The following is a 25,739-nucleotide window of genomic DNA, read 5'->3' as shown; positions in this document are numbered from 1 at the left end:
AGAGAGAGAGAGAGAGAGAGAGAGAGAGAGAGAGAGAGAGAGAATATGAGGACTGCCCATACTGCAGATGTAACATATTTGTTGAGGTAAAACAAAATAAAGCAGACTACTCCGGATCATTGTTGAAGTAGCTCCTTGTAATTTATTGTGTAATTTGTTTTATTTTTTCTACTGAATCATAGCCTTTATTGGCTCCCCCAAACCAATCTACTTATGATATTAGATCAGTTATTCTCCCTCCTCAAAGTTTTATTTTTTTCTTTCAAAAAACAAAAAGGGATGGAAGTCAAGACTTATAAAAAGGCTTGCCGGTGTCACACAGTGAGGAAGTGGAACATCAGATTTAAACTCTGGCCTGTTTAATTCTACAGCTCATTCTTCCCTCTGCCTCCTGGCCACTGAGCTGAAATCTCTCTTTAATGGGAGCTAAGCCTAGGGAAAGAAAAAACAATCAGCTAATATAAAGGGTTAGAGACAGCTCTTTAAATCTCACAGAGGGTGTCCCCTTCAGGCATTAGTAATGGGACTAACATGAGAAATAAATATCTTCTAGATTTCTCCAGAGCACATTTTAATACCACCCAGTTCCTGAAAAGCGTAGGGCTTTAAAATACCACCTAATACACTGCTTAATTCATCAGAGCTCACTGGTGGCCACAGGTTAGCATTCAATACCAGCAGCCCAAGCCACTGAAAACCCAGAAAACAAACTGATGTTGAGGGATACTAATAAAGTGATTCGCAATTTTATAATAGCACACATTTGAAATCGAATATAGGTAGCTGGTTTGAAAGGGGGGAAACCCTTACCCATGTGTGTATACCTGCTGACCAAATACAAGAAGAGCAACCAAATAAACTGAGTTCTTTTCCAGCCACCAGACAGTACGTGTCAGGATTTCTTCAAGGCAATGTGCTGAAAGTACACTTTCTTAGGGCCAACTGTCTGTGCCTTAAGTGACAGCTATTTCCATTTCTGTGGGAGGGTTAGAATGCAAATGCTCACCTCTGCAATTAAGTCTCCATTTTCTGCATGCACCTGAGCAATAGCTCCAATTTCTTTGCACTGTGAGAAGGCTGCATACATCTCCTCATCTCGTATCATGTATAGATCTTTGTAGGCCATGAACATCTTGAAAGAGTTAACACCTTTATCTTGGGCAAGGATTTTCATTTCTTCTTTAACCTAAAGGAGAATGGAAACATCATGTCACTCTTTACATGATAATTTCAGCATTCTCCAAAATACTACATTCAGAAAAGAAATAAGAAAAATAAGGGCATCCGTTTAGTTCAGAAACATGCAATTAAATCTTTCTCCCGTGTCACCTGACAAAGTGCTGCTGCTATGATATTTTAAATCATGAAAAAGTTCCCCAAAGTACTTCATTTCTATTCTTGAATATAAAATTCTCTTCATCTATCTTCCAATTTGTTGGGCAGCAACAGTAGCAACTGAGAATCTAGAAGGAATCAAATCTTATGTGCTTCAAAGTCTGGGGCTCACATCTAAAAGCTGCAGGGTGACTTCCCAGAGGGAGTAGATGTGGATGAACCCAGGTTTGCCTGAGGAAGCAAAAGCCTCCGAGCCTACACCTGCCTCCAAGCCCACACTGATTGCGAATGAAATCTGTGCCCACTGTATACCCAATTCTTAGTACATGTTAGGTACTAGTGGACCCATAGGTGGATGGGCGGACAGGTGGACTTGTGTATCAGAGAAGAGTGCCTAGACTCTAGCCATGGAGTTTTAAAAGACTAGGTTTCTTTTGCTAAAAGCTAAGAATATAGCAAGAACCTACTTTCTTTGAGAAATATTCACTAATTGGTTTATTCTTTAAAATATCCAAACAACTATGTACACCCATAAAATTATAGAAAAGGAGAACATCCCCCACCCACTAAGGTAAAGAAAAACCTTAACAGTTGAGGTGGAAAATATCACCAACAATTCCAACAATTCATGGAGAAAATACACAGACAAAGAAGCTAAACTTTCTTAGTAAACAAAAAGTGCAAAGCTTGGCGTGGTTGTGGACACCTGTAATCCCACCACTCAGAGGTGTGGGCAAAACAGGCTCAAGGCCAGCCTGGGACTACATAGCAAGACCCTCTCTCTATCAAATATAGCGGTGCAGATGTCCTTGCCCACTATGATGAATTGACCTGTGTCCCCGAAATTCATATGTTAAAGTCATAACCCTTTATTTGGAAATAGGCTCACTGTAGATGTCACTAGTTATGAGTAAGTTACTGGTGTCCCTGCTAATCCCTGATGATTGGTAGTCTTGAAAAAGAGGAAACAGAGATACAGGCATGCACCCGGGGAGACTCAAACAAAAGTTGGAATGATGCTTCTGCAAGACAAGGAGCATGGAAGACTCACCAGATAGCTAGAAGCTTCTAGAAAGGCGTAAGACCGAACTCTGTTCAAAGAAGCCCTTAGGAAAAACCAACCCTGCAGACATTTTGGCCTTGGACTTCTAACCTTCAGAGACAATAACTTTCTGTTGTGTGGGCCATTACATTTGTGGGACTTGTTTATAACAACTGAATTGAATCTGCATTTAGGGATCTCTGCATATTAAAGGAATAAGGGCTAACAGCATTGCTTTTGCTCTGTCTCATAAAATAAGAGAGGGAGGAAAGGAAGGAAGGGAAGGAGGAAAGGAAGGAAGGAAGGAAGGAAGGAAGGAAGGAAGGAAGGAAGGAAGGAAGGAAGGAAGGAAAGAAAGAAAGAAGGATGGACTTGCCTATAAAGACACAAAATAGATCAGATGCATCACTAAGAATGTTGTTTTTGGAGAAAAATCAACTTTAGCAGTTGAAATTATGTTTTCTGAACTGTTTAAGATTGATTACTTGCTTTGTATTAACTTAGTGCCTACTGCCCAGATTTGGAAGGGACATTAGAATACGAGCTACTTAAATGTTACTGTGATTAGCCCTTTCTGGCAAAAGGATTTCTAAATAAAGCCCAACATGAAGAAATAAGATTAAGCCTCAAGTCAATATTTCCTCCAAGGCAGGCACACAAATTATCAGAAGAGGAAATCAGCATATTTTAATGGCTTTCAAATTTGTCATTTCTATCTGAATCTTACCTTTTTTCATGGCCTAACTAACTATCAGGCAAAGAAGGGTGGTTTGAGGTCTATTATGAATGGCTCCCAGATGGTGACATCATCAGAAAAGGGCTGGGAGAGCCCAAGTCAGGACACAGTAAATGGAGAACAATAGAAAGAGTCCTTCCCACCTACCTTCTCCTATCACTAGGGGCCAGAAGGGGAATGGAGGCTTCTGATTTGAAGGAATTCCAAGGATGCTGAATTGAGAGTTAGAGTCAAACTCAATACTTTGAAAGTTACAGAAAACACTGAAAGCATTGCCAATGCCTGTGTTAAATACTAGGGAACTAGTGAAAGAGCATAAAGGGATTTTAGCATGTGCTTTACATGATATCTTTACAGTTTAACTTTTTAAATTGATAATCCTTCATAGTATCCAAAGTTCAGCAGAACAGAAGAATGTGCAGTGAAAGATCTTCCTTCCCACTCTCCAGTCACCCTCGGAGCAGCCAAGGGTCCCTGGGCTTTGCCTTTGACAGTGTCAGCTTCTTGCTTTCATACAGAGGAAGGGCAAGGGGACCAAATGGAGCAAACTGGAAGCTGGCAGCCTTACCTGGTCACTCCACCATGTTACCGCCACATGCAGGCTGTAGTCGCAGCAGACTTTGGGGTCTGCCCAGCTGCGCCAGGTCTTGAAGGCCTCAATGAGGGAGCTGCCTTTCTGAGGGATGGCAAAGTCAATGATCATAGTGGTGCCTCCTGCCAGGGCAGCCTGGAATCATAGGAAGGTTTTGGCCAGTCAGCCATCCATTTCCAGTTAATTCATCTACCACTGTGAACGCTAGGCATTTGTAAGCACTTAGACAAATCTGATGAGTCCAGGAAATTGCACAAATATGCTGCTTTTGAAAAGACCCACAGGGACATGAATAGAATTTATAAAAATTAAAGTTTGAAGTATTAAAACTGTTGGAACTGCTTCTGCAAAAGAGTGACAATTCTGATAAGATGAAAATGGCTTTGCTCCAAAGAAAAGAGGACTGTAAAGATAAACCAAACCAGGCTGGATGTGGTGACTCATGTCTATAATCCCAACACTTATGAGGCTGAAGCAGAGAGGGGTTGCTAGAGGTAGGAGTCCAACCTGGGCTACAAAGACACCTGTCTCAAACAACAAACAAACCCCAAAATGAGAAAAGCAGACAAAAACTTGAACATTTTTTTTTCTTTTTAACATACTCTATTCACTATTGTAAAAATCTCGTTTCATTAGGCTCTGTGTTGGTTAGTTTTGTCAACTTGACACAAACGAGTCATCTGGGAGAAGGGAACCTCAACTGAGGAATTATCTCTAACAGACTGGCCTTGAGGGCATGTCTGTGGGCACTTTCTTAATTGTTGGTTGATGTGGGAGGGGCTAGCCCTGTGTACTGAACAGGTAAGTCTGAGCTGTATAAGAAAAGTAACGGAGGGAGAGTGCCTGATCTGCCTCCATTGGTGTAGGGGCTGAGATCTCAGCAGACTGCCCGAGAGCACCTGGATCTGGCCTCTGTTCAGTGTAGACGGAATCCCACTGAAATGGGCCAATAGTCCATGAAAAACAGATGGTGCAGACACCCAAAAGTTCAGTGTCTTGCCACAACGGCAGGAAGATCATTCCACACCTACCACCCCCTCCAAGAGGGCTCTTGTGGAAGAGGTTGGTGGAAAGAATGGAAGATCTGGAGAAAGGGGTGGAGTGTCCTCCAACCACTATGCCGGCAAGCTACAGTCACACCTCCTTCCCATGCTCATCAAATTGAGCCGGGAGTCAGTTACCCCTCCCACCCAATCAGTCGACCTTAGCTGCAGGTGGGGGAGGGGTTAAGGATATAAAAGCTGAGAATGCCATTAGCACCTCTCTTACCATTTTGTGTGACTGTTGGGAAGTCACAGGATCTATATTTGAATGTGGACTTTCCAGCACAGCCATAGAGGGTGGGGGGGGGGGAGCACTGTCTTCTGTAAATAAATGCCCACCCTGTACTCTGTTAGCAAGCTCAGTAAACTAGTTAGGATTTCAAAAAAAAAAAAAGAACAGAGCTAATGGAAACTTTCATTATGCCACCAAAGTTGACCTCATGTTTGCAAATCCTTTGGTCTTCAATGTTTTCTTTTTTGGTGTTTTTGAGACAGAGTTTCCCTGTGGCCCCAGCTGGCCTGGAGCTAGCTGAGTGGACTGGACTGGCTTTGGACTCACAGAGCTCTGCCCAGCTTTCCCTCCTAAGCGCTGCGATTGAAGAGGTGTTCCACCAACCCCAGCTTTGGTCTTTTATTTCTTATCCCTACTTTTCCACCCTTAAACTTCATTGTATATATATATTTTTTAATGTAACCTGCTTCAAGTTATTTCTGGAAAAAAATGTGTTCAAAATCGCCTCTTTGGAATAATAAAAATATTCTTAGTAACTGAGCAAGACATGGGGAGCAAGTCAATAAGCAGTGTTCCTACATGGACTCTGCTTCAGCTCCTGCCTCTAGGTTCCTGTCTTGAGTTCCTGCCTTTGCTTCCCTCAAAGATGGACCATGACATTGAAATAGAAGATGAAATAAACTCTTTTCTCCCCATGTTGCTTTTTGGTCATGGTGTTTATCACAGCAACAGAAAGCTAGCTAGGACAGGCTCCATCATTGGGAATTGTATCTCCAACAACCCTGTGGCCTGGAAAACTCACAGGGTGTGTGCCTCTTCTCTATCCCCTGAAACCACCTCATCTTTCTTTGGTTTAGATCTGTGGGATCTATTTGTTTCCACTGCTCTGGCTTTAGGTCCTTTTTCCTCTCTCACTGTGACTGGTTTAGCAGATTCCTGGCTAGGAATTTCTCTCTCCAGGTCTGCCCCCCACACCTACCCATAGACCCTTATTTCAGAGCAGATTTCTCACTCATAAATGAACCCTTGACTCAAAAGGTCAAGAGGAAGGAGGAATGGAGAGTGAGCTGATCCAAAGGGACAAAGCTATAATGAAATAGGAGGAATAGTTCTGGTGTTCTATTGCTCAATAGGGTGACCTTCACAGCAACTATATTGTAGCTTACAAAATAGCTGAAAGAAGGTCCCCTCCACAAGGCGATGTGAAACATTTGAGGAATAGAAATGCTAATTGTCCTGATTTGATCTTTGCACAATGTATACACATGTGGCACACTTTACTTCATAAATCCGCCACTATTTTGTGCTAGCTAACTGAAAAATCTTAAAAATTTAATGATTATTATTGCCACCGGAATAATGTTTAATCTTCATAAACTTGGTCCCTACTTCCCTACATCCCGCCTCAACCCTCAAGAATACCTGCTGGCACATTAGGTTGCATTATAAGTAATTTAAAAACTATTACTAAAACAAACGCCTTTGACTAATTATTCAAACTGATTTCATTTAAACTAAAATCACAAGGTGGTTAATGTATTTTTAATTGCTGTACTCAAACACTGTAGATGAAGAAAACAAACATAATCATGGAGAAATGGTGGTCCAGTGGGTTAGAACAGGGACCCTGGGGGCTCACTGGCCCTTAGCACAAAGCTCAGATTCTGTATTTACCAGTGGTGGTCCCCTGAGCAGTTTTTTTTACCTCTGTGTCCTTTGATCCCTCATTTGTAGAGTGAGGACAGTAGTTTCACCTCATCCCTCAGTTAGTCAGGGGGATTTAAATGGGGCACAGTGGATAATGTGATTCCTTAGTGAGGTGTTTCTCCTGAGAAGGGTTGTATAAACTTCAGCTCACGATACACCCATCCTAAGCCTTTGTGCCATTTGATTAGAATTAAGAATTGTTTCCACTTTTCATATATCATCCCATCTCATTCCCTGAGATGTGGTCATGTGATAACACAAGGGGACAGAGGCACCTAGAGTCTCTCCCAGGCTTTCAAACCTCATCCCTGCCACCCTTCCCACCCCAGATACACCATATATTCCCACAGTCTACCTGGAATGTCCACTCTATTCTCCATCCTTTCTCTAGCTCTATGTAATATAGGTAATATTTTATTGTTCCTTAAATCACTTATGCATCTCCAATTCTTTCTGTTCTTAAAGGCCTTACTTTTTAATATAAAATTCTATACTTTGAACCTTTAGGTAACATTGTCTTATTCATGCAGAACAATGCATCTTTTCATTTCCCAAGAAATTCCTATTGAGACAATGACAAGACTTGAAAAAAAGATTCTCAGGTTTTGTATTTTTATTTGAATAGAGATTAATCTTGTCACTTTCCTTCTATTTCAAGTACCTTTCCAATACAACACAGGTATCCCATGAGGATGAAGGGCATTTTTCTACTAGAACATACCATTAGTTAAAGTGTTAGAAGAAAGAACTTTTCTAGGTCCACAGACCTAGAGAAAATATGCTTTCTGTTCTTACTCTATGAAAAACCTACTGCATGTTGGACATGGAGAAACTAGATCCAGTAGTCATGGGAAATTGGTTCCAGGACCCCTTATGTATCCAAATCAATCAATCGATCATCAATCAATCAATCAATCAATCATTCATTCAATCAATCAATCTGTGGATGCCCAAGTCTCTTATATAAAATGGCAAGGGTGTTTGTACATAATGTATGCACATCCTCCTGTGTACATCTCTAGATTACTTATGCTACCTCATACAATATAAATGCTTTGTTAACAATTGTTACACTGTATTGTTTGGGGAAAAACGACAAGAAAAGTCTGCACATGTCTGCTGTAGATACTTTTAAAAATATTGTCAATCCATGTAAAAATAATCCAATGATTGGAACTGGAGAGATGGCTCAGCAGTTAAGTGCACTGGCTGCTCTTGCAGACTACCTGGGTTCAATTCCCAGTACCCACATGGCAGCTAACAACTGTCCACAACTCCAGTTCCAGGGGATCCAACACCCTCTTCTGACCTCCGTGGTCATTGCACGACACGGGTGTACTTATATACATGCAGGCAATTCACTCATATATGTAAAATAAAAATAAAAATATTAAAAATACGTAAAATAACCCAATGATTACCCACAGCTCCAGTGCTTACCATGTGCTGGGAACTACTGTGGGGTTCGGCATATTTCACTCATCTCCACAGCAAGACTGAACAGCGGAATAAACTGAGCAAAGAACTCTCATTACTTAATTTGACCACTGCCTAGCAGTTAGTGGGACAGAGGCAGCTTATGAGCCAGAGCCATTGGACTTAAGAGCCGGTGCTTCTGGGGAAAGTAAATGGCACAAAGGGAGGCTCTGAGGAAGGGATGTGGGGAAAGAACAGCTCTGCAGAATGTGGTAAAGGGCAGAGTCAGGGCCACTGAGACCGTACAAATTGATGGTGCGCAGAGGAGGAAGTCAGAGCAATGTGAGACCAAATGGAGTTCCAGGGGACCTGACTGGGTAGATTAAGAAGATAGGCACTAAAGGTACAGAGGAGCATTTCCAAGAAGCTTGAGTTCAGGGTGGGGCATCCTGAGTGTGAGGTGCTTGGGTACTTGTCTGTTTGATAATATTTACAAACACAATGCCGAAGGCAAATGGACAGCAGAAAGAACTGAGAGCCACCTTGTAGCAGATGCTACATGGGCTCTGGGAGAGAGGCAAGGCCAGAGAGCACTAGTCAAGGTAATATGCTTCAAAGTACACAACACAGCAGAACAACAGTCCTCAGGCCAGATAAACACTTACAGTGGTGATTTCTAGGCAGTACGATTAAAGGTTATTTAAATTTCCTCTGTTATATTTTATTTTCAATATCTGCTAAGTTTTCTATTAAAAAGTATAATGTATGTAAGGAAAACTATTTTGTACACAAAGGCATATATATATGTATATGTTTATGATATATAAAGTAAGTAGACAGAACTATGGATGATGGTCTTCTTAGTAGACTGAAGATGTGATGTTCAAAGGGCCATTTCTTTTGTAAAACTAAAGAAGATCCCAACTCTAGGGGGTTTTGCTCCTTCTAACTAATTAATCAGATGTAGAAAATACAACAGAGAGGCACAACCTTTCTTTGTTTCTTCTCCCCTTCCTTTCTTCCTCTTCTGCCCCCCAGACTGGGAATGACTTCAAGATACCTAGCAGTGGAAAGCACAAACTACGGCTGTAAAACTATTTTTCCCTTTGTCTTTACTTCCAATCTACTATTTTACTTGCCAGTAAGCCAAACAGAATGCATTTACCTTTTCTAATCTTGGCTCATACATCACTTCTCCTAATTACTTCGGCTGGTCTTACTTGAAAGTCTTTAGTTTATCTAAAACCCTCCTTTGGGAAACAAAGGAACTTATCACATCTCCAGTATAAATGCAATAGAACTTGCATAGAGAAAACTCTATCCCATAGTGAGTCATAAGGTTGCATAACACAAGATTTTATTGAAGAATACATCAGGTTGTAAACCACTTTGAAAATGCTCCAAAGCATAATCTTCTATTTTATGGCGTCACCAATTTTCCATGTCTAAACTCATCCTGAAAAGTGTACATTTGGTTCACTAAAATCTATCACAGGACCTTCTCTACCCAAGTAAAACAAAAAAGAAACTTAATAATATAGTTAGTCCTTAGGGAGCAAAGAGCTGACAGCTTTCTCATAGTCATTGAGATAGATAAAAACAGGTTTTATAATCTCAATTTATGTCCAAATTCCAGAAGCACCTTCAGCTTTGGAAAGATGTCCTGCATGCACTTGTCTTCTTACCCCCACAAAACTGAAATATCAATAGCATCATTTATTCAACTTTGTTCCAGATATTTAAGAGTCTTGCCTGATACCTACCCCTCTTCTTCCCTGAATTTTCACATCCAGCGCATTAACAAAACCCCTCAAGGCCACCTCTGATCTACTTCAGGAATCTCTGAGCCTTGTGTATTGTCATTTTTTTTTTCTTAACCTAACTAGACAGACTATATCAAAAAGAGAGAAGATGTAAGAAGGGAAAGGAAAGAGGAAAGAAAAGAGCAACACAACTCTGAGCAGTTGCAGTTTAGTCCCCTGGGAGTCCTCAATAAACAATGGAAACTCAACTTGAAAGTAGAAGGTCCACCTACCATAAGCTTACTGCCCCAGACCTGCGGCTTCCATGCTTTCCTTAACTTCTCTTTGCTCTTAAGGTGAAGAAAGATCAACTGCTACAAAGTCTAAAAGGCCCTGCTTGGTCTCACCATTCTAGTTCTTTCCTCAGTTTCCTATTGCCACCTCCTCCCAACCCATTCATCCCTCTCAATGCCCAATCTCTCTCTCTCCCCCCTCCTCTCTCTCTCTGAAACTGAGTCCCTTTCTACCTGAGAGAGAGAGAGAGAGAGAGAGAGAGAGGTGTCACTTGTTTCTTCTCTCCTCTGCCTGTGTGTCTACATAGCCTAGTGATTGATTCTTAACCCTGGTCACATGCAAGAGTCCTCCAGGGAACTTTTACCCCACCCATGGGATTACTGATGTTGCTTCATTTCTGTAAACCCTGTGCCCATTACAGTGCATGGCACATAAATGCGCTCTAAAGTGTTGAAAGGAGAATGGAAGGGAGGAACTTTTGCATTTACAAATTGGGAAAGTTGTGTAAGATGCAGGTTAACAAGAAATGCCCATTTCCCCAAATTTTGGCTAGCCCTAATCATGAGGCTTCCTAGATCTTTGGTGTGAATGTGGAATGTAGATTCTGGGTACATCTGAATGCCAAATGCTCAGTGTTATATAAAGTCACCACCCGATGTTCATCAGGGCTCTAAATAAACTATAGTACTGTCTGTTTCTCTTTCTGTACCTTGAAGAAATTCTTGGTTCAAAAAGAAAGGTGGAAAGCTGGGACTGTAGCTCAGTGGCAAAGCACGTGTCTAGCATGTGCTAGGTTTATCTCCAGTATTATCAGGAAAAAATGAAAGAAAGGTGGTATTTTGTCTACTTTAAGCTAATTTTTAAGGGTTTTGTTTTTAATGTAAGAACAAAGACTCCCCAGCACCCAGGGGGTCATGACGCTTGTTATAACATGTGATTTCCAAGTTAGATGTCATGAGCTACAGCTGAAAATCTGAATGTCCCCCCTGGGGTTGTCCCTTGATGTGTAAGAAGAATTCAAAGAAGTGCCGTAGGGTAAATTCAGGACCTTGGACAACACTCCATTATCTGTCACATCACCTGCTCAGAAACAGTCTGCTGATGCAAGCAATTACACCTGAGATCTGGTAAACAGGAAGTGCCAGAGGTTCCTGACCTCAAATAGTAATCAAAAAAGTCACAATCATCAATGTTAAGACTACTAGAACAAAAATCCTATTTCATGTAGTTTATTATTATATAGAATCAAATCATAGGTCCATATACCTGTAATCTGTCCACCTTTAAGAACAAAGACTATTTTTTATCTCTGTAACTGGAACACCAACCACAGTGTCTGGCATATAGTGGGTTTGCAATAAATATTTGTTAACGGAACAACTTGAAAGGGTTGTTCAAGTTTGGGTTTGTTTGGTTTTAATTGGTGGTTAGGTGTCCAAAATATACTATTATAGCATAAAAATTATTTTGAGCTAGACATTTGAAGATAGGTATTTTCTACTCTGTCACATCTGCCATCAAGTACAGCCACTCCAAAGAACTCAATTATTATAAATAACCCACTCCAAGATCTTTGCAACCAGAGATGTATGACTCATCACTGTGGTCTCAAGCCTGCACTATGCCTAAATAGATATTGTCGCAAGAGTCATCTGTTCCCCTAAGGTCCATTCATCTTTCCTAAAACTCATTTGCTTTCCCATGCATGTACACGGAGTCCCCAACTACTTTTATTAGGAAGTCATTTGCATTCTTGTAAGTACCTTCCTTCCCTCTCCTTTTGTTCAGATGGCATATAAGCACTGAAATCTAAGTTTCTGGAAGAATATTTTTCTATGAATTCCCACATACATACATTTTTTTTTAACAACAAAAATCTCTCTTGCAGATCTAACTTTTGTCAGTTTAATTTTCAGGCCCCCAATTAGAAGAGGGTAAAGGAGGTCTCCCCAAATTTCTAGACCACCTTTGCTGAACACTGAAAATACTTAAGTAATACAGATGAAGGGAGAAAAGCAGGGAAAGTAAAACAATGGAGCGTAAGTCTGAACACCAGGGGAGGAACTCTTGGATTTAGAGGATTCCTAACATACACAGCACTCTCAATAGGGCCAAAGCCTTATTTAATACCAAAGAGATCTGCATTAATCTCTGTGATATTTTTCTCCTTCTTTGAGCAGTCTAAAGGCTAACTTTATAATCATTAAATAGACAATTAAGAAAAGCATGTAGTTACAAACGCTCAGGCTGAAACAGGCAAACATTAACACAATGTGACTTCCAAAGTTCAGCTTCCCCGGTAATTAAAGAAATGAGCATTTAAAAATTAGAAAATTCTCTTTTGTCTGTTAAAAATAAATAATTAAAAAATAGAAAATTCTATTTTGTCTATTAAATTGGCATCGCTTTTTGTTCAAAGCCAGTATGCGCCAATGGCCAGGATGTTGTAAAATGAGAATTATTAAAGAGCATAAAGTATGGGACAGTCTGAATGTATTGAACGCCTTTAAAATGTGTCTAATACTCACTGCCCGAGCATGGCATTTCCATTCCCCAGGCAATCATCAAGCATCTGGCAATGGTTGACCTACCTGGCTGACTGTTATAGCACTGCTGTATACTAGCAAAAAAAAGCTCTTAGAAACCACCAAGGCACCCAACTTGGAGAAGATGGGATTGCATCTATCAAAAGCTTGAGAGCCAGGAAGAAGAGCAGGTCCAGCTTGGAAGGGTAGATACATTTAGTTTGTGATGCTCTGACTTTGAAGTGGTTCTAGGACATCCAAATTGTGACGTCTGAAGACAGGCAGAAATACACTTTGATGCTCAAAGTGTAGCTACAGGGGCTACACAGAAAAGACTGAGACCATCCCAGCATGGATAATGGGTCACAACGTTGGATGCTCCAATGACTTTTAAAGATAGAAGCAAAGGTTTAATGAACATGGCTAAATCTACATAGACTAGTAGACTAAAAATATATTTGTATGTTCCCCTACAAATTAAAATCCAAGGGGCTGGAGAGATGGCTCAGCGGTTGAGAACACTGGCTACTCTTGCAGAGGACCCAGGTTTGAATCCCAGCACCCACATGGTGGCTAACAACCATCCATATCTCCAGTTTCAGGGGTTCTAACGCCCTCTTTTGACCTGTGTGGGCATTATGTGACATGAGTGCACTTACGTACACACAGACAATACACTTGTACACACAGACAATACACTCGTACACATAAAAAATAAAAATAAAGAAGATATTAAAAAAGAAAAACCCAAGAGACTAGGTAGCACAATGCTAAAATTATAGATCATTTAAGTATTATTTTTCTCTACTCCATATTTCTCTTTTTAAAAATGCAGTATATTATATACATAAATATGTATTGAGTGACTATATGTACTCCAGCATTTTCCTAAGGGCTGAATGATAAGTATATATTAGCTTTTAAAATGTTTATTTATTATTTTTATTTTATGTGTATGAGTGTATTGGCTACATTTATGTAAGTGCATCCATTTCATACAATGCCCTCAGAGGACAGAAGAGGGGGTCATGTCCCCTAGAACTGGAGGTAGGATGGTTGTTATCCACTACATGGGTGCTGAGATTTGAACCTGAGTCCTCTGCAAGAGCAGCCAGTGCTCTTAATTGCTGAGCCATCTCTCCAACCCTTACACTGGCTTTTAAAAATGACTTATAGCATTTTTTTTTTTCAAATTGAACTATTTGTTCAACCAATGCTGGCAGACAGGGAAATGCTGACAACCTCAAGGCAGAAAGTGATGAACAGAGGGCAGGAGTCAGTCACTCTGCTCTTTACAGAAGCCCTGCTCTGGCAAGCAACAAAAAAGGGAATTTCAAGGTTTCTTCTACAAGGTGAGAAAGCGCTATAAATACAACTGTAAAAGTCTGCTTAATCACGTGCCTTGGAAGTAATCTCATCCTCATGGCATTTCACCAAGAAGTTCCAAAGCAAACGGATAATTTCTCCATAATTTTGAGAACTTTTTGTCCTTTAAAAACAAAAAGAAAAGAAAGCAGGAAGACAAAAGGAAGAAGAGAGAAAAAAGCATGTGCATGTTTTCCCCAATTTTTAGAAAGATGGGCTGCTGCCAGCTGCTCAGTCTATCAGATTTTTAATGTGAGTCCACCCACTCCAACCTGTGCCCATGTCTGAATATAAATACGTATATTTGAAAACTTGAAAAACTCTCATAGTTCATGCTCTTATCATAGAATGTAATAAGAGCTGAGATGTAACTTTTTCAGGTTTATTGAATTCACAATAGCCATTGAATTAAGAAATTGCATTGTTCTTCCTCATGGATATTGAATTATTGGAAGGCCACTATACATCTGGTACAGAACAACAAAATGAAATATGACTTCCTCAAAGCAGAACTCTATTTCCATTAGTTACCTCAGATGGAAAGCTTTTACTTGTAATTAAGTAAATCCATTATAGGCTTTGAAGCAATGTCTGACATGAATTAGATTTACTAAATATGTAACCTTTAGGTGACCTATATTTCATTCTTTTAAGTTGAGCCCTATCACAATCAAGTGATCAATAAATAGAATACCACAAACAATATCCCTTCTGTTTGTCAGATATTATAAATGATCATCTTTGTGACTGTAGAAAGCAAATAGCTATTGGTCTAATCTTTTGGGGCCTGTCTCCTGAAAGCATGATACATCATTTTTACTTTATAGCTTTCTATGCATAAGGCACCTATTTCTATATCCTTGGAGATGACGAGGTTATAAACACAGATACAGATGCCTTACAAATATACCTGTGATGTGTATTTATTTTGATAACCTTAACTGCCCTCCAGCTTTAGGAAGGTAAAGGGCAGGGTGACTGTATTTCCTTAGGATGACTGTGTCTTATTTTCAAGAAATCCATCTCACATTAGCATGTAAGTTATTCAACTCTCTCATCCATCACTGGCCACGCTGATAAATCTAAATACTGAATGTTTTTCCAAAGGCACAGAGCCTAATAGGTAAGAGCTCTAGTGATAGAATCGTGCTGTGCTGAATTCTGAAAAGCCATTAACTTGGACATTCACTATGTGTGCCATCTTCGGGAGGTAACTTGTTTCAATTGTTTAAAAGAAATAGATAATGGGCGCCTAGAACTGTAGGAAGATAACAAGCAGTTTAGTACAGTGTCTGGTTTGCAGCAGGTTCTCCACAGAACAGATGTTACTTAAGAGCATTAATAAGAAAGCATTTTCTGGGGCTGGAGAGATGGCTCAGCGCTTAAGAACACTGACTGTTCCTGCAGAAGACTTGGGTTCAAATCCCAGCACCCACATGGCAGCTAACAACTGTCTGTAACTCCAGTTCCAGGGAATCTGACAGCCTCTTCTGTCCTCCATGGGCATTGCATGACACAGGTACACTTACTTACATGCAGGCAATACATACATACACATAAAATAATAAATAAAATATTTTTTAAAAATCTTAGAATGTCCAAGGAACAGGTAGAAGAGAAAGAACCAGGCCCCAGGACCTCAGTAATCACACATCTGATCCCAAGAAAGAGAATAAGTGTCTCTCCCTCAAGATTCCAACTCCTTTGCCTGTCTGCAAACCTGAGTGGGGAAAGGGGAAGGAAAGTTCTGCTCAGCTTGAGAAGGTGAATGAAGCTTGTGAGAGTCATGAACAACTGCTCTCTGCTTTGGAAACAGGGGTGCTCCAGGCAATGCCCCACATCAGCAATCCATTGTCCGTGAGGAGGCTGTGATAACTGAAAAGGCTCACACTGTAAATAACAGATGGTTATAAAGCTCCAAACACAGCTCTATCTCCCCACAGTTGCATACATGTGCACACATTCACACATATATGCACAAAATGATCTCAAGAATCCATAATATATAAAATTAAAAAGCATAAAGGAATACACCAAAAGGTATAAAGGTAAGTGTTGAGATACTTCTTTTTACTTTTAATTATTTTTCTACTTATTTATAATCATGAACTGTCCTAATAGCTGACAAATTCATTTATTGAGTCCATGAGTTTTCTGAGAAAAAAAGATAGTCCTAATACATTTCTCCAATTTTGAAAGAAGATAACAATTTGTCCTGTAGAAAGATATTTATTGATGTGATAGATGTTGGTAATAATTAGCCAGGAAGAAGCTTTCCCAAGTTATTTTAGGCAGCCTGCCCCAGAGCTTTCTCACTGGGTCAAATTTGCATGCCTTTTTCCTTTCTATTAAACATTTTGAATAGCCTTGGAGGATTGGGGACAGGGGTGGGTGTGAGGAGTGTAAGGATCATAAATGAGGTAAACACCTTGTAAACCGGAGAGTGTTGGTCTATACCAAGGCTCTGCAGCCAAGCTTGGTTCACACATTAAGACAGAGTCTGTGTGTGGGTGGGGGGAGGGGGTAAGACGCACCACCCAGTAAAGAACCTTGGCTTTGAGGGAATGAATGTATCTTCCCTTTGGAAGAAGACACTTCACTCAAGACAGTTCAGAAGCAAGACTCAAGAATGTCACAAGTTGGGAGTGCAATTTTAGCTTTCTGTTCCTATCAAGCTGCCCAGCTCAATCCCCTGGGTGTTTTTAGGGGCTCTGTGGAAACTACTTTTACTGGTCTAAGCTTCTAGGTCTCTGTTTAGAGAAACCTGACCCTCCCTAACCTGGGATCCAGACTTAACTACTTCCTGAACCTTCACTACTGGCAGGTACTTAAGCAGCAAGAATCCACTTTTTATATTCCCTGGAGCGAAAGGGTGGGAGATGGTAGGAGGGATCACCTGGTGTGGGTGAATGCTGGAAGAGCATTCCTGGAATGTTTTCCCTCCAAAATCCTCTTCAGGATATCTTATTTCTACTGGAGCTGGGCTGGGCATCCTATGGTCGTTATGGGTTTCCAGTTCACCCAGGTCTCCCGGGTCACAACAGTGCCTTCTAGGTGAAAGGACGTTTTACTTGTTCCTGGCTGGGATGGAGGACTGAGAGGGCTAGTTTTAAAAAACAAAACCAAGCCACACTCATATAGACCCTACAGAACCGCCACAGACTGTCATGGTAAAGAGAGGGTCCCATACCAGGGGATGGGGCCAAGAGAAAGGAGGGAAGGGAAAAGGTCACCCCCTGTTTGCCAAATTACTCTGAGGGAGGTGAAGAGGGTGCCTGGAAGGAATAACGTTGGGCTTATGCCACTGACAAGAGCCACGCAGCAGGACCTCAGTTTAGAAGCTCTCCATCCCAGCTGGACGCCCTCTTGCATCCACGGTTGGCGCTTATGGGTCGGGCGCTGATGGGTCCCTAGCCCTCTCTAGGCGCAGCTCAGGTGAGGGACTGGGCCTCTGGGGACCCCAGATAGTGGGGGTTGGGTACCTTAGTGCCCTGGTAGAAGTCGTCAACAGACCGTGAGCCCATGAATGGAAACTGCATGTGCGTGTGCGTGTCGATGCCGCCGGGCAGGACCAGTTTGCCCGTCGCATCCACGATCCGCAGCTCTGCGGGCGCGTCCCCTGGCTGCAACAGGTCGGGTCCCAGGGCCCTCACCACGCCGTCCTCCACCAGCACGTCGGCCACTTGAGAGAAGTCATCGTTAACCACGCGACCCCCGCGGATAAGGAGTCGCCCGGGCACCGCCATGGTCAGGTAGCACTGCCCGCCCAGGGCTGCACACTACCTCCCCTGAGTTCCCCACGAACTGTGCCCCAGCTGGGCTGGAAGGGTTTCTGGTCACAGGTGCAGCTCCACCCCGGGGAGGGCTGGGCCACCAAAGGCCAGGCACAGCCAAGAGGGCAGTTCTGTCGCCCTGAGTCTAGATGGCCACGGAGCTTATTAGAGGGGAGGGATCTTGGAATCTCAAGACTGCAAGCAGGGGCCTTCCTGCCTGAGAAAAGTGTTTTGGGGAAAAGAAAGAAATTAAGTTCTTTGTTTCTTTAGTAAGTTCTGTCTAGAATAAGGACAGGCACTACTGCACTGTCCCCGGTGCCAGTGACAACTCAGAACACTCTGGAACTGGACCCTTTTTTACTGTCACAGTGCCTGGCAGGCTCAGAGTCCCAAAGTTCACAAAGAGTTCATCTATTTGAAATCCATGATTTGGACTCAACAGTTCTCCAGGTTTTATTGACAGAGCTGAGGGTCAAATGCTCAAACACATGAGTATATCGCGTTCCTTTCACAACCAAATCACATGGCACAATATTCAAGTGATGACACGTAAGATTTACAGGGTCTGCTTTTAGCTTTAAAAGTTATTTGAAGCTTGGGCTAGGGAATGTAGCTCAATAGAGTGCTTGCTCACCATGCACAAAGTTCTGGGTTCAGTCCCCAGTACTGTAAAAACAGGACATTGAGGGGCTGGAGAGATGACTCAGCCGTTAAGAGCACTGGCTGCTTTTGCGGAAGACCCAGGTTCCATTCCCAGCACTCACATGGTGGCTAACAACTGTCTGTAACTCCAGTTCCAAGGGATCTGACTCCCTCTTCTGACCACCTTAGGCATTGCATGAAATGGGTGCACTTACATACATGCAGGCAATACACCCATATACATAAAATAAATCGAAAATAATAAAAATTAAAATAAATAAAAACTGGGTATTGGGGCTGGGAGGATGGTTCAGTGGTTAAGCACTTGCCTCACAGTTGTGAGGAAAGGAGTTCAGAACTCCAGAAGCCATGTAAGTACCAGTGGGTGTGGCTGCCACCTGTAATTTCAGATTGGGAAAGTGGGGGCAGGAGATCCCTAGAGCAAGCTGACCAACAAGACTAGCCCTATCAGCAAGCTCTGGATTTGAGAGACCCTGACTCAATGAATAAGGTGGACTAGTGATCTAGGATGACTCCTGACATCAACCTCAGTCCTCTACATGCATGGGCACACACATGCACAATCTCTCTCCATTCACACATGAAAATGTGTAAACAAAAACAAAACAAACAACAATGCATATGATGGTACATGCCTGTAACCCCAGCACTTGTAAAGATAGGATGATCAGAAGTTCAAGGTTATCCTTGACTAAAATGCAAGTTCAAGGTTAGCCTGGGCTACATAAGGTCCTGTTTTTAAAAGTATTTTATTTATTATTTTTATTTTATGTGTATGAGTGTATTGCCTGCATCTAGGTAGGTGTACCCATGTCCTGCAATGCCCAGGGAGGTCAGAAGAGGGAGTCAGATTCCCTTGGAACCGGAGTTAGGGACAGTTGTTAGCTGCCATGTAGGTGCTGAGAATTGAACCCAGGTCCTCTGCAAGAGCAGCCAGTGCTCTTAACCACTGAGCCATCTCTCCAGCCCCAGACTGTTATTTTAAAAAAAGTTCAAAACCAGAGATCAACTGTACTGGCATTTACCAAAACTTTTGGGAATCCTAAGGGGTTCTGAGTGGAGCCAAGAGAGCAGGTGCCATTTTAGATTTGGTCAAGGCTCTACAGCTCTTGCTGTACTATAGTGATGTAGGCATGATGCTGGTAAGACTGATGACCTAGGTGTACAGATGACAGACAAGGTATGACCCTTCTGCTTGACGTTCAAGTTTAGGTTTTGGGGTTCTAGCTCTTCCTTCTTCATTAAACACATAGTTAATATCAAGCATCTATTTCTTGGGATATTAACTCATGTTGGAAGAGGTATTCATTTAAAACCATATCCAGTAAACAAACACAGTGAATATGTTATTATAGGTGGAGAATAATAGGTAACTCCCCATGTGTTAAGTAACTGTCTACTTAAGGCCACCAATCTGTGAGCTTCAAGAAAAAAAAAATTGTATCATATGCCATTTTGGATTCAAAGATCTATCGCAAAGTGTAAGAGCTCACTTTCCATTTTTACCTTCATTGCTTAGGAAGTTGATGCATTAATGATATAGGTTACAGTGTCTTTTAAACTTTTGCAGTTCCAAATTCAGCTTTAGCATCGTTTACATTTCAATTCTCACTTTTGACTTAAAAGTAGTTCGTTTCCTGAATATATAGTTTAAACAACAAAAAGCCAATTTACAAGTGTAGCCGTTGCAGTTCTAGCAAAGAGGAAAGTTGTGGGGTTAAACTTTTTATTTTCTTTCTTATGGAAGCTTCTAAAAAGGCATTTTTATGTTCCTTTTAACAAATATTGTGTACAACCTTTAAAACAAAAATGTTTGGATAAAAAGAAGACCCATATTATTTTCTTCTTGCTGTAAATTAAGCAAACATGCTATATTAAAAACAAATGAAGGGGGAGGGAGTTCGTTTGAGTAGTATGAACTGAAACTAATCGCCTTGCAAAGTAACTGCAATGCCTTCATACACCACTAGATGGCTCTTTCCTGAAAGCATTTTGCTCCTTACACCCAAACTCCAGCCATAGATGACTTCTTGAACCCGCCCCTGCGTTTCAGTTGCTCTTGCCATCAAGTGTCACTCCTGGGAATGGAATATCTGCACTGATATACAACTGTTTTTTTTTTTTTTTTTAATGACTAATACATCCTTTTGTGGGCATTTGTAAGTCCAGTCTCATAAAAGTGTGACTTTCTGAATGTATTCAGTACTATCTTCATAACACAATTACTAGATTATGATTTAAAGAAAATATAGATTGAGAATGAGTATTAATTTTTTAAAAGATTAACAATGGGAGTTCTTCAGATAATGCTTCTGTCTTAAATTTCTAATATTATGAAGTTCATGTTCGTTTGATTGTCATGGTTTTATTCAAGATTTAACTTTCACATCAGTTATACTTGTGTATATTAATTGTAGTTGACGACTATTTGGACATTTGGGGCAGTGTGAAGATGTTGATACCAAATTCATGAAGGAAAAAAGAAATGAGAGAGAGAGATCTTAGCAATCTGTAATTTTGTAATACTTTAAAATTCTTGTTTTTTCTATCCACAGTTCTCTTTTTCCTTAACATCTTTTTGTTTCTATTGACATTTACACTTTTCTTTGGGAAAAGATCATGGCATATAAGACACTAGAAATTTAAATAAATGGCTTTTTGAAAATAGGATATTTTTATTGTCATAGTACAAAAACTTGGATATTATTTGTAAGAGAATGATTACACACTAATTAGAGGATAAGTACAAGCACACAATTTCTCAAGGCAATAATTTTTTATTGTAGTTTTTAAAACAATATTTTATTTATTTTTTTTATTTTATGTGTATGAGTGTATTGCTTGTATATATATGTAAGAGCAACTGTATTTGTGAAATGCCTGTGGAGGTCAGAAAAAGGCACTGGAGGCCTGGAACTGGCATTACAGACAGTTGTTAACTGCCTGTGGGTTCTGGGAATTGAATCCAGGTCCTCTGTAAAAGCAGCCAGTGCTCTTAACCACTGAGTCATCTCTCCAGTGCTCTTTTGTAATTTTTATTTTTTTAAGGAAGCAGTTTTCAGGGGAGGGAGCAAAGAGGAAGTTTCAGAGTCATATCAGGGCTTTAAGATGTAAAAGAAAAAAGTTAAGTGGCGTATAACTATTCTTCCAGTTGGCAGAAACAATGCCCTGTTTTTTTTTTACAGGATTCACATCTGCTTTGAATGTTCATCCATCCCCAGTAGCAGAACAGTCTAAGAAAGGCTTCTGGCAGCAAGCTCTCTTTCCTTCTTTTCCCATCAGCCCAGTCCTGTCCTGGGAGAGGCCTTGTGCTCAGGCCTATGGACAATGCCATTTGGCTCCAAGGAAGACAGACCAAGAAAGGGCAGGCTTGTACACATTGGCCATAAATTCTGGGATTCTAGGTGCCAAAAATGTGATCTAGAATCTAGGGGTAGGCACTTCTGTCTCTCATGGCTTTCTTGTCCCTTAGGGAGGTATGTGGTAGAAATCCAGGGAGGGGTGCTCCAAGGCAGGGCTCAAGGTGACTGGCAAGGGTAAGACCAACAAGGCTTGGCTTAGAATAGTCCCTACAAAATATTTAAGAAATATTTAATGAGGTTGAAAACTTAAGGTATGGATTTAAGCCTATTCATAGGCTTAAATGCACTGAGCATTTCTGTAAGTGCTCATGGGGTTGGAGGGCTGGCGAGATGGCTCAGTAGATAAAGCGTTTTCTGTGCAAACATAAGGAACAGTGTTTGGATCCCCAGCACTCACATAAATGCTGGGCCGGTGTGGCAGCCTGACTGTAATTCCAGCACTGGAAAGGCAGAGACAAGGGATTTCTGAGAACAAGTGGGCTAGCTAGACTATCATATCCATGAACTCTGGCCTCAATTGAGAGAGTCTGTTTCAGTGTATATGGTTGAGAGCAGTAAAGGAGGAGGCCTGACACCTTCAGGCCTCTACAATCAGGTGCATACAAGTGCACCCATATGCTCCTCCACATATGTACACACACACATACGCCACACAAACACATGCCCACAAAAGAGAAGCCAATGGGATAGGAAGTTGTAATAGCTAATCTTGGTTATCAATATGACTAGAGCTGGAATTAACTGAAATGAGAGAGACTTTCTTGATTGGATCATTTGAAGCTGGATGACTCACCCTAAATGTGAGCGTTATCTTCTTATGGCAGCCTGTATAAATGGCCATGGCAGAAGGGAGCTTTTGCTTTTTACTGCTTGTCTTCTCTCTTACTGGTAAGTTCCTCTCGCTGCTGTGACCAACTTCTTTGGATTCCACTATAGATGAAGACTAGTGATCTCCAGAAATCCTCTAGGCCTTCAGCACCAGGTTGGGACTGCTGAGATATCCAGCCTCGTGGACTGAGCAACTACCAGATTTTCAGTCTCTTCAGTGGGGTGCAGCCATTATTGGACTACTTGGACTCTAAGCTGTAAAACACACACATAAACACACACACACACACACACACACACATTCATTTTATCATTTCTGTTTCTTTAGATAACCCTGACGAATATGGATGTATTATACAGCTGAACTAATTCTTAGTGAGTTTACTTTGGTCAGATTTTTAAGGCACCTGCAACCACTGGATTCAATTGATCAAATAAATGGAAATGTACACTATTTGCTGTTTTTAATTTGACAGAGTAGCTACTTTTATCCTGCAGAATAAGCAAGGTTATTTGTAGAGGAACAGTTTAGATACAATTCTAAAAGCAAGCAAACAAAAAAAGAGGATGTTATGCATTTGTTTGCTGGTATTTAAAAAGCAAATTTACCTTATTTTAATGTATATACCATAAAGTTGACTCATTTATAGTACAATTCAATGGCATGTAGTGTGTTTACAAAGTGTTGGGAGCATCACTTAATCTAATTTTAGGACCTAATCATCTTCCAGAGAAATTTCATAGTCTCTGACCAAGATAACCTTAGGGTGTTTTAGCTGTCTAACCTTCATACAGGGTGATTTTCTAACCACAGGCCCAACCTCCCTCTTAAAGAATTTACTTCACAAAACTTGTACTGTAAAATCCTTCTTTGCCCAGTTAAAATGCAGGTGATCCTCACCCAGTCTCTTGCCACCTCTGAAACCTGGGAATGTTTTCCCAAGAGTCTGAGAGCTACTTCAAATATATTCATAAGGAAAGAAAGTCCCCTAATCTCCTAGTTTCTGTGGAAGGAGAGAAGCCTAATTTCAAACCAGATAATGAGCAAACCCATTGACTGGACTTCCCAGTGCCCTCTAGCACTTTTCTCCCACCTCACTGTAACTCTTAGAACCACCTGCCCTTATTTCAGGAGGGTGAATTCCCTCTCTTCTGGGGCAATAGCCTGAGTCTTCCTAGTCTGTTTAACTCTGTCCAATGCAGTTTTTGACACCCATCCCTTAAATTTATTTCCTTTCCCAAGTTCTAAGCAATGAACTTTATATTTGTACAAGTTTCATATCAATGGGACCACACAAATATGGGGGGAGGGGTGTTGTTATTTATCCATTTATTAGGTGACAGGCATTTAGATTTCCCTCTTCTGTTATGGATAATGTTGCTATGAACATTTGTGGACACGTTTTTATATGGGCATGTTTTCATTTTTCTTGGGTATACATCTAGGAATGGAATTTCTGGCTCATGGGGTAACTATATTGAATTTCTGAGGTACACCCAGACTGATTTTTCAAAGTACCTGCATCATTTTACATTCTCATCTAGGAATGTATGAAGCCCCCAATTTCACAACCTTGCCAACATTTACTCTTCTCTCTATTTGAGTGTACTCATTCTACTGATTGTAAAGTGGCTGCTTTCTAATCTTTTTAGTGAAACAGAAACTTTTACTATGTAGCTATTTAAATCTTAAATAGAAAATAAAGCCTTCTATTGGCCTATAAGTGAAAATATGGTCTAATAAGAATTAGTTGGAGTTAAAATTTACAAAGTGGGTCACCATCTTCCCTCTCTGAGCCTAGGCCTGGAACCAGCCCCTTGAGAGCTCTGGACTACCCTGTTGAGCTAGTCAGAACCCCAGTCACTCAGTCATTATCTTCCCCCTTTCCTTTAGACTAGCTTTGGGAAGTACTGCTCTAGCTCTGGACTGGCCCAGTGAGCTAGAACCAGTCCACTCCACCACCATCTCCACACTCAGAGTCCCAGCTGTGATTACCTACCTCATACACCTGACCAGCCTAGAATCGCTTGTCCCTCCAATAAAAAAATCAAAAGTGAGAATCTGAAGTACAGACCAACTAGCTATTCATACCTGATGAGAAATCAACTAAGCTATGACAACAATAAAAACAGAACCGAAGTTCCACTCAACAAAGGCAGGCTAGAACTTCATATCAGACACACAACCAGCTAAAGAAATCCGAGTGTGTGTGTGTGTGTGTGTGTGTGTGTGTGTGTGTAACAATAATCAGGACAAGAAACTGAGAGGGAGTCTGGGGAGTTACAGGAAGAAATGTAGGGGAACTAGGAGGGTGGAAACAATGCAAATGCAATATTTATGAAACTCTCAAAAATAAATAAAAATAAAACTATATAAAATTTAAAAATACAAAATGGAAACCAATAGGTAAAAATTTATAGTAAGTGAGACTTTGTTTTTTGTTTGTTTGTTTGTAGACAAGGTCTCTCTGTAGCCCCAGCTGGTCTGGAACTTGCTATGTAGACCAGGCTGGCCTGAATCTCACAGAGATTTGCCTGCCTCTGTCTCCCAAGTGCTGGGATTAAAGGCATGAGCCACCATATCCAGCCTGTAAGTTAGACTTTAGAAAGTTGTTTATAAGCTAAATTATGGAAGAAATTTCTATGTTGACCTGAGATCAGAGCTCAACAGACAAAATGGAAATGTATTTGAACATTCAAATCAAAGTGAAGCTGAGAAAACACATTTGAATATTATTTATAAATTGCATTTAAATCATAATTTTTGAATGGCATTACTTTCCAAAGTTATTTATACAACTTCATCATATGCTAAGACCACAGGCAGCAGCCCTGTTTTCTGCCCAGTTCTGCAGAAGTCTTTGATTTGTTTCTTTAATAGTCTTGTCTGTTATAGTCTTATTATAATAAATAGTCTTGTGTTGAGTAAGCCCATTCTTTATTGATATATATAGCCATAGGTTGCCTTGTAATCAAGAAAATGGGATGATGACTCCTGTAAGGAATCTGCTCTTCCTGAGAGTTCAGGTAATACACGAAATGCATGGTGCCAGTGGAGGGGCTCTAGGAAGAGATGTTTTAATT

At 40.8% G+C, this 25,739-nt stretch overlaps 1 protein-coding gene across 1 annotated transcript in view; it reads right to left on the bottom strand.

Moving 5' to 3' along the window:
- Dpys (dihydropyrimidinase) overlaps positions 1-17,852 on the bottom strand; it is a 90,802-nt gene extending 72,950 nt beyond the window's left edge. The window contains exons 1-3 of the mRNA XM_008851516.2: positions 17,512-17,852; positions 3,682-3,840; positions 1,007-1,186 (exon numbers count right to left, since the gene is read on the bottom strand). Coding sequence (XP_008849738.1) covers positions 1,007-1,186; positions 3,682-3,840; positions 17,512-17,775 — 603 coding nt within the window. The 5' untranslated portion in view covers positions 17,776-17,852. The remainder of the gene's footprint in view (positions 1-1,006; positions 1,187-3,681; positions 3,841-17,511) is intronic.
- Positions 17,853-25,739: the final 7,887 nt, after the last annotated feature.

Source organism: Nannospalax galili, unplaced genomic scaffold (assembly GCF_000622305.1).
Source record: "Nannospalax galili isolate Female #2095 unplaced genomic scaffold, S.galili_v1.0 scaffold284, whole genome shotgun sequence".
Classification (NCBI taxonomy): domain Eukaryota; kingdom Metazoa; phylum Chordata; class Mammalia; order Rodentia; family Spalacidae; genus Nannospalax; species Nannospalax galili.
This window is presented reverse-complemented; position numbering and strand designations above follow the sequence as displayed.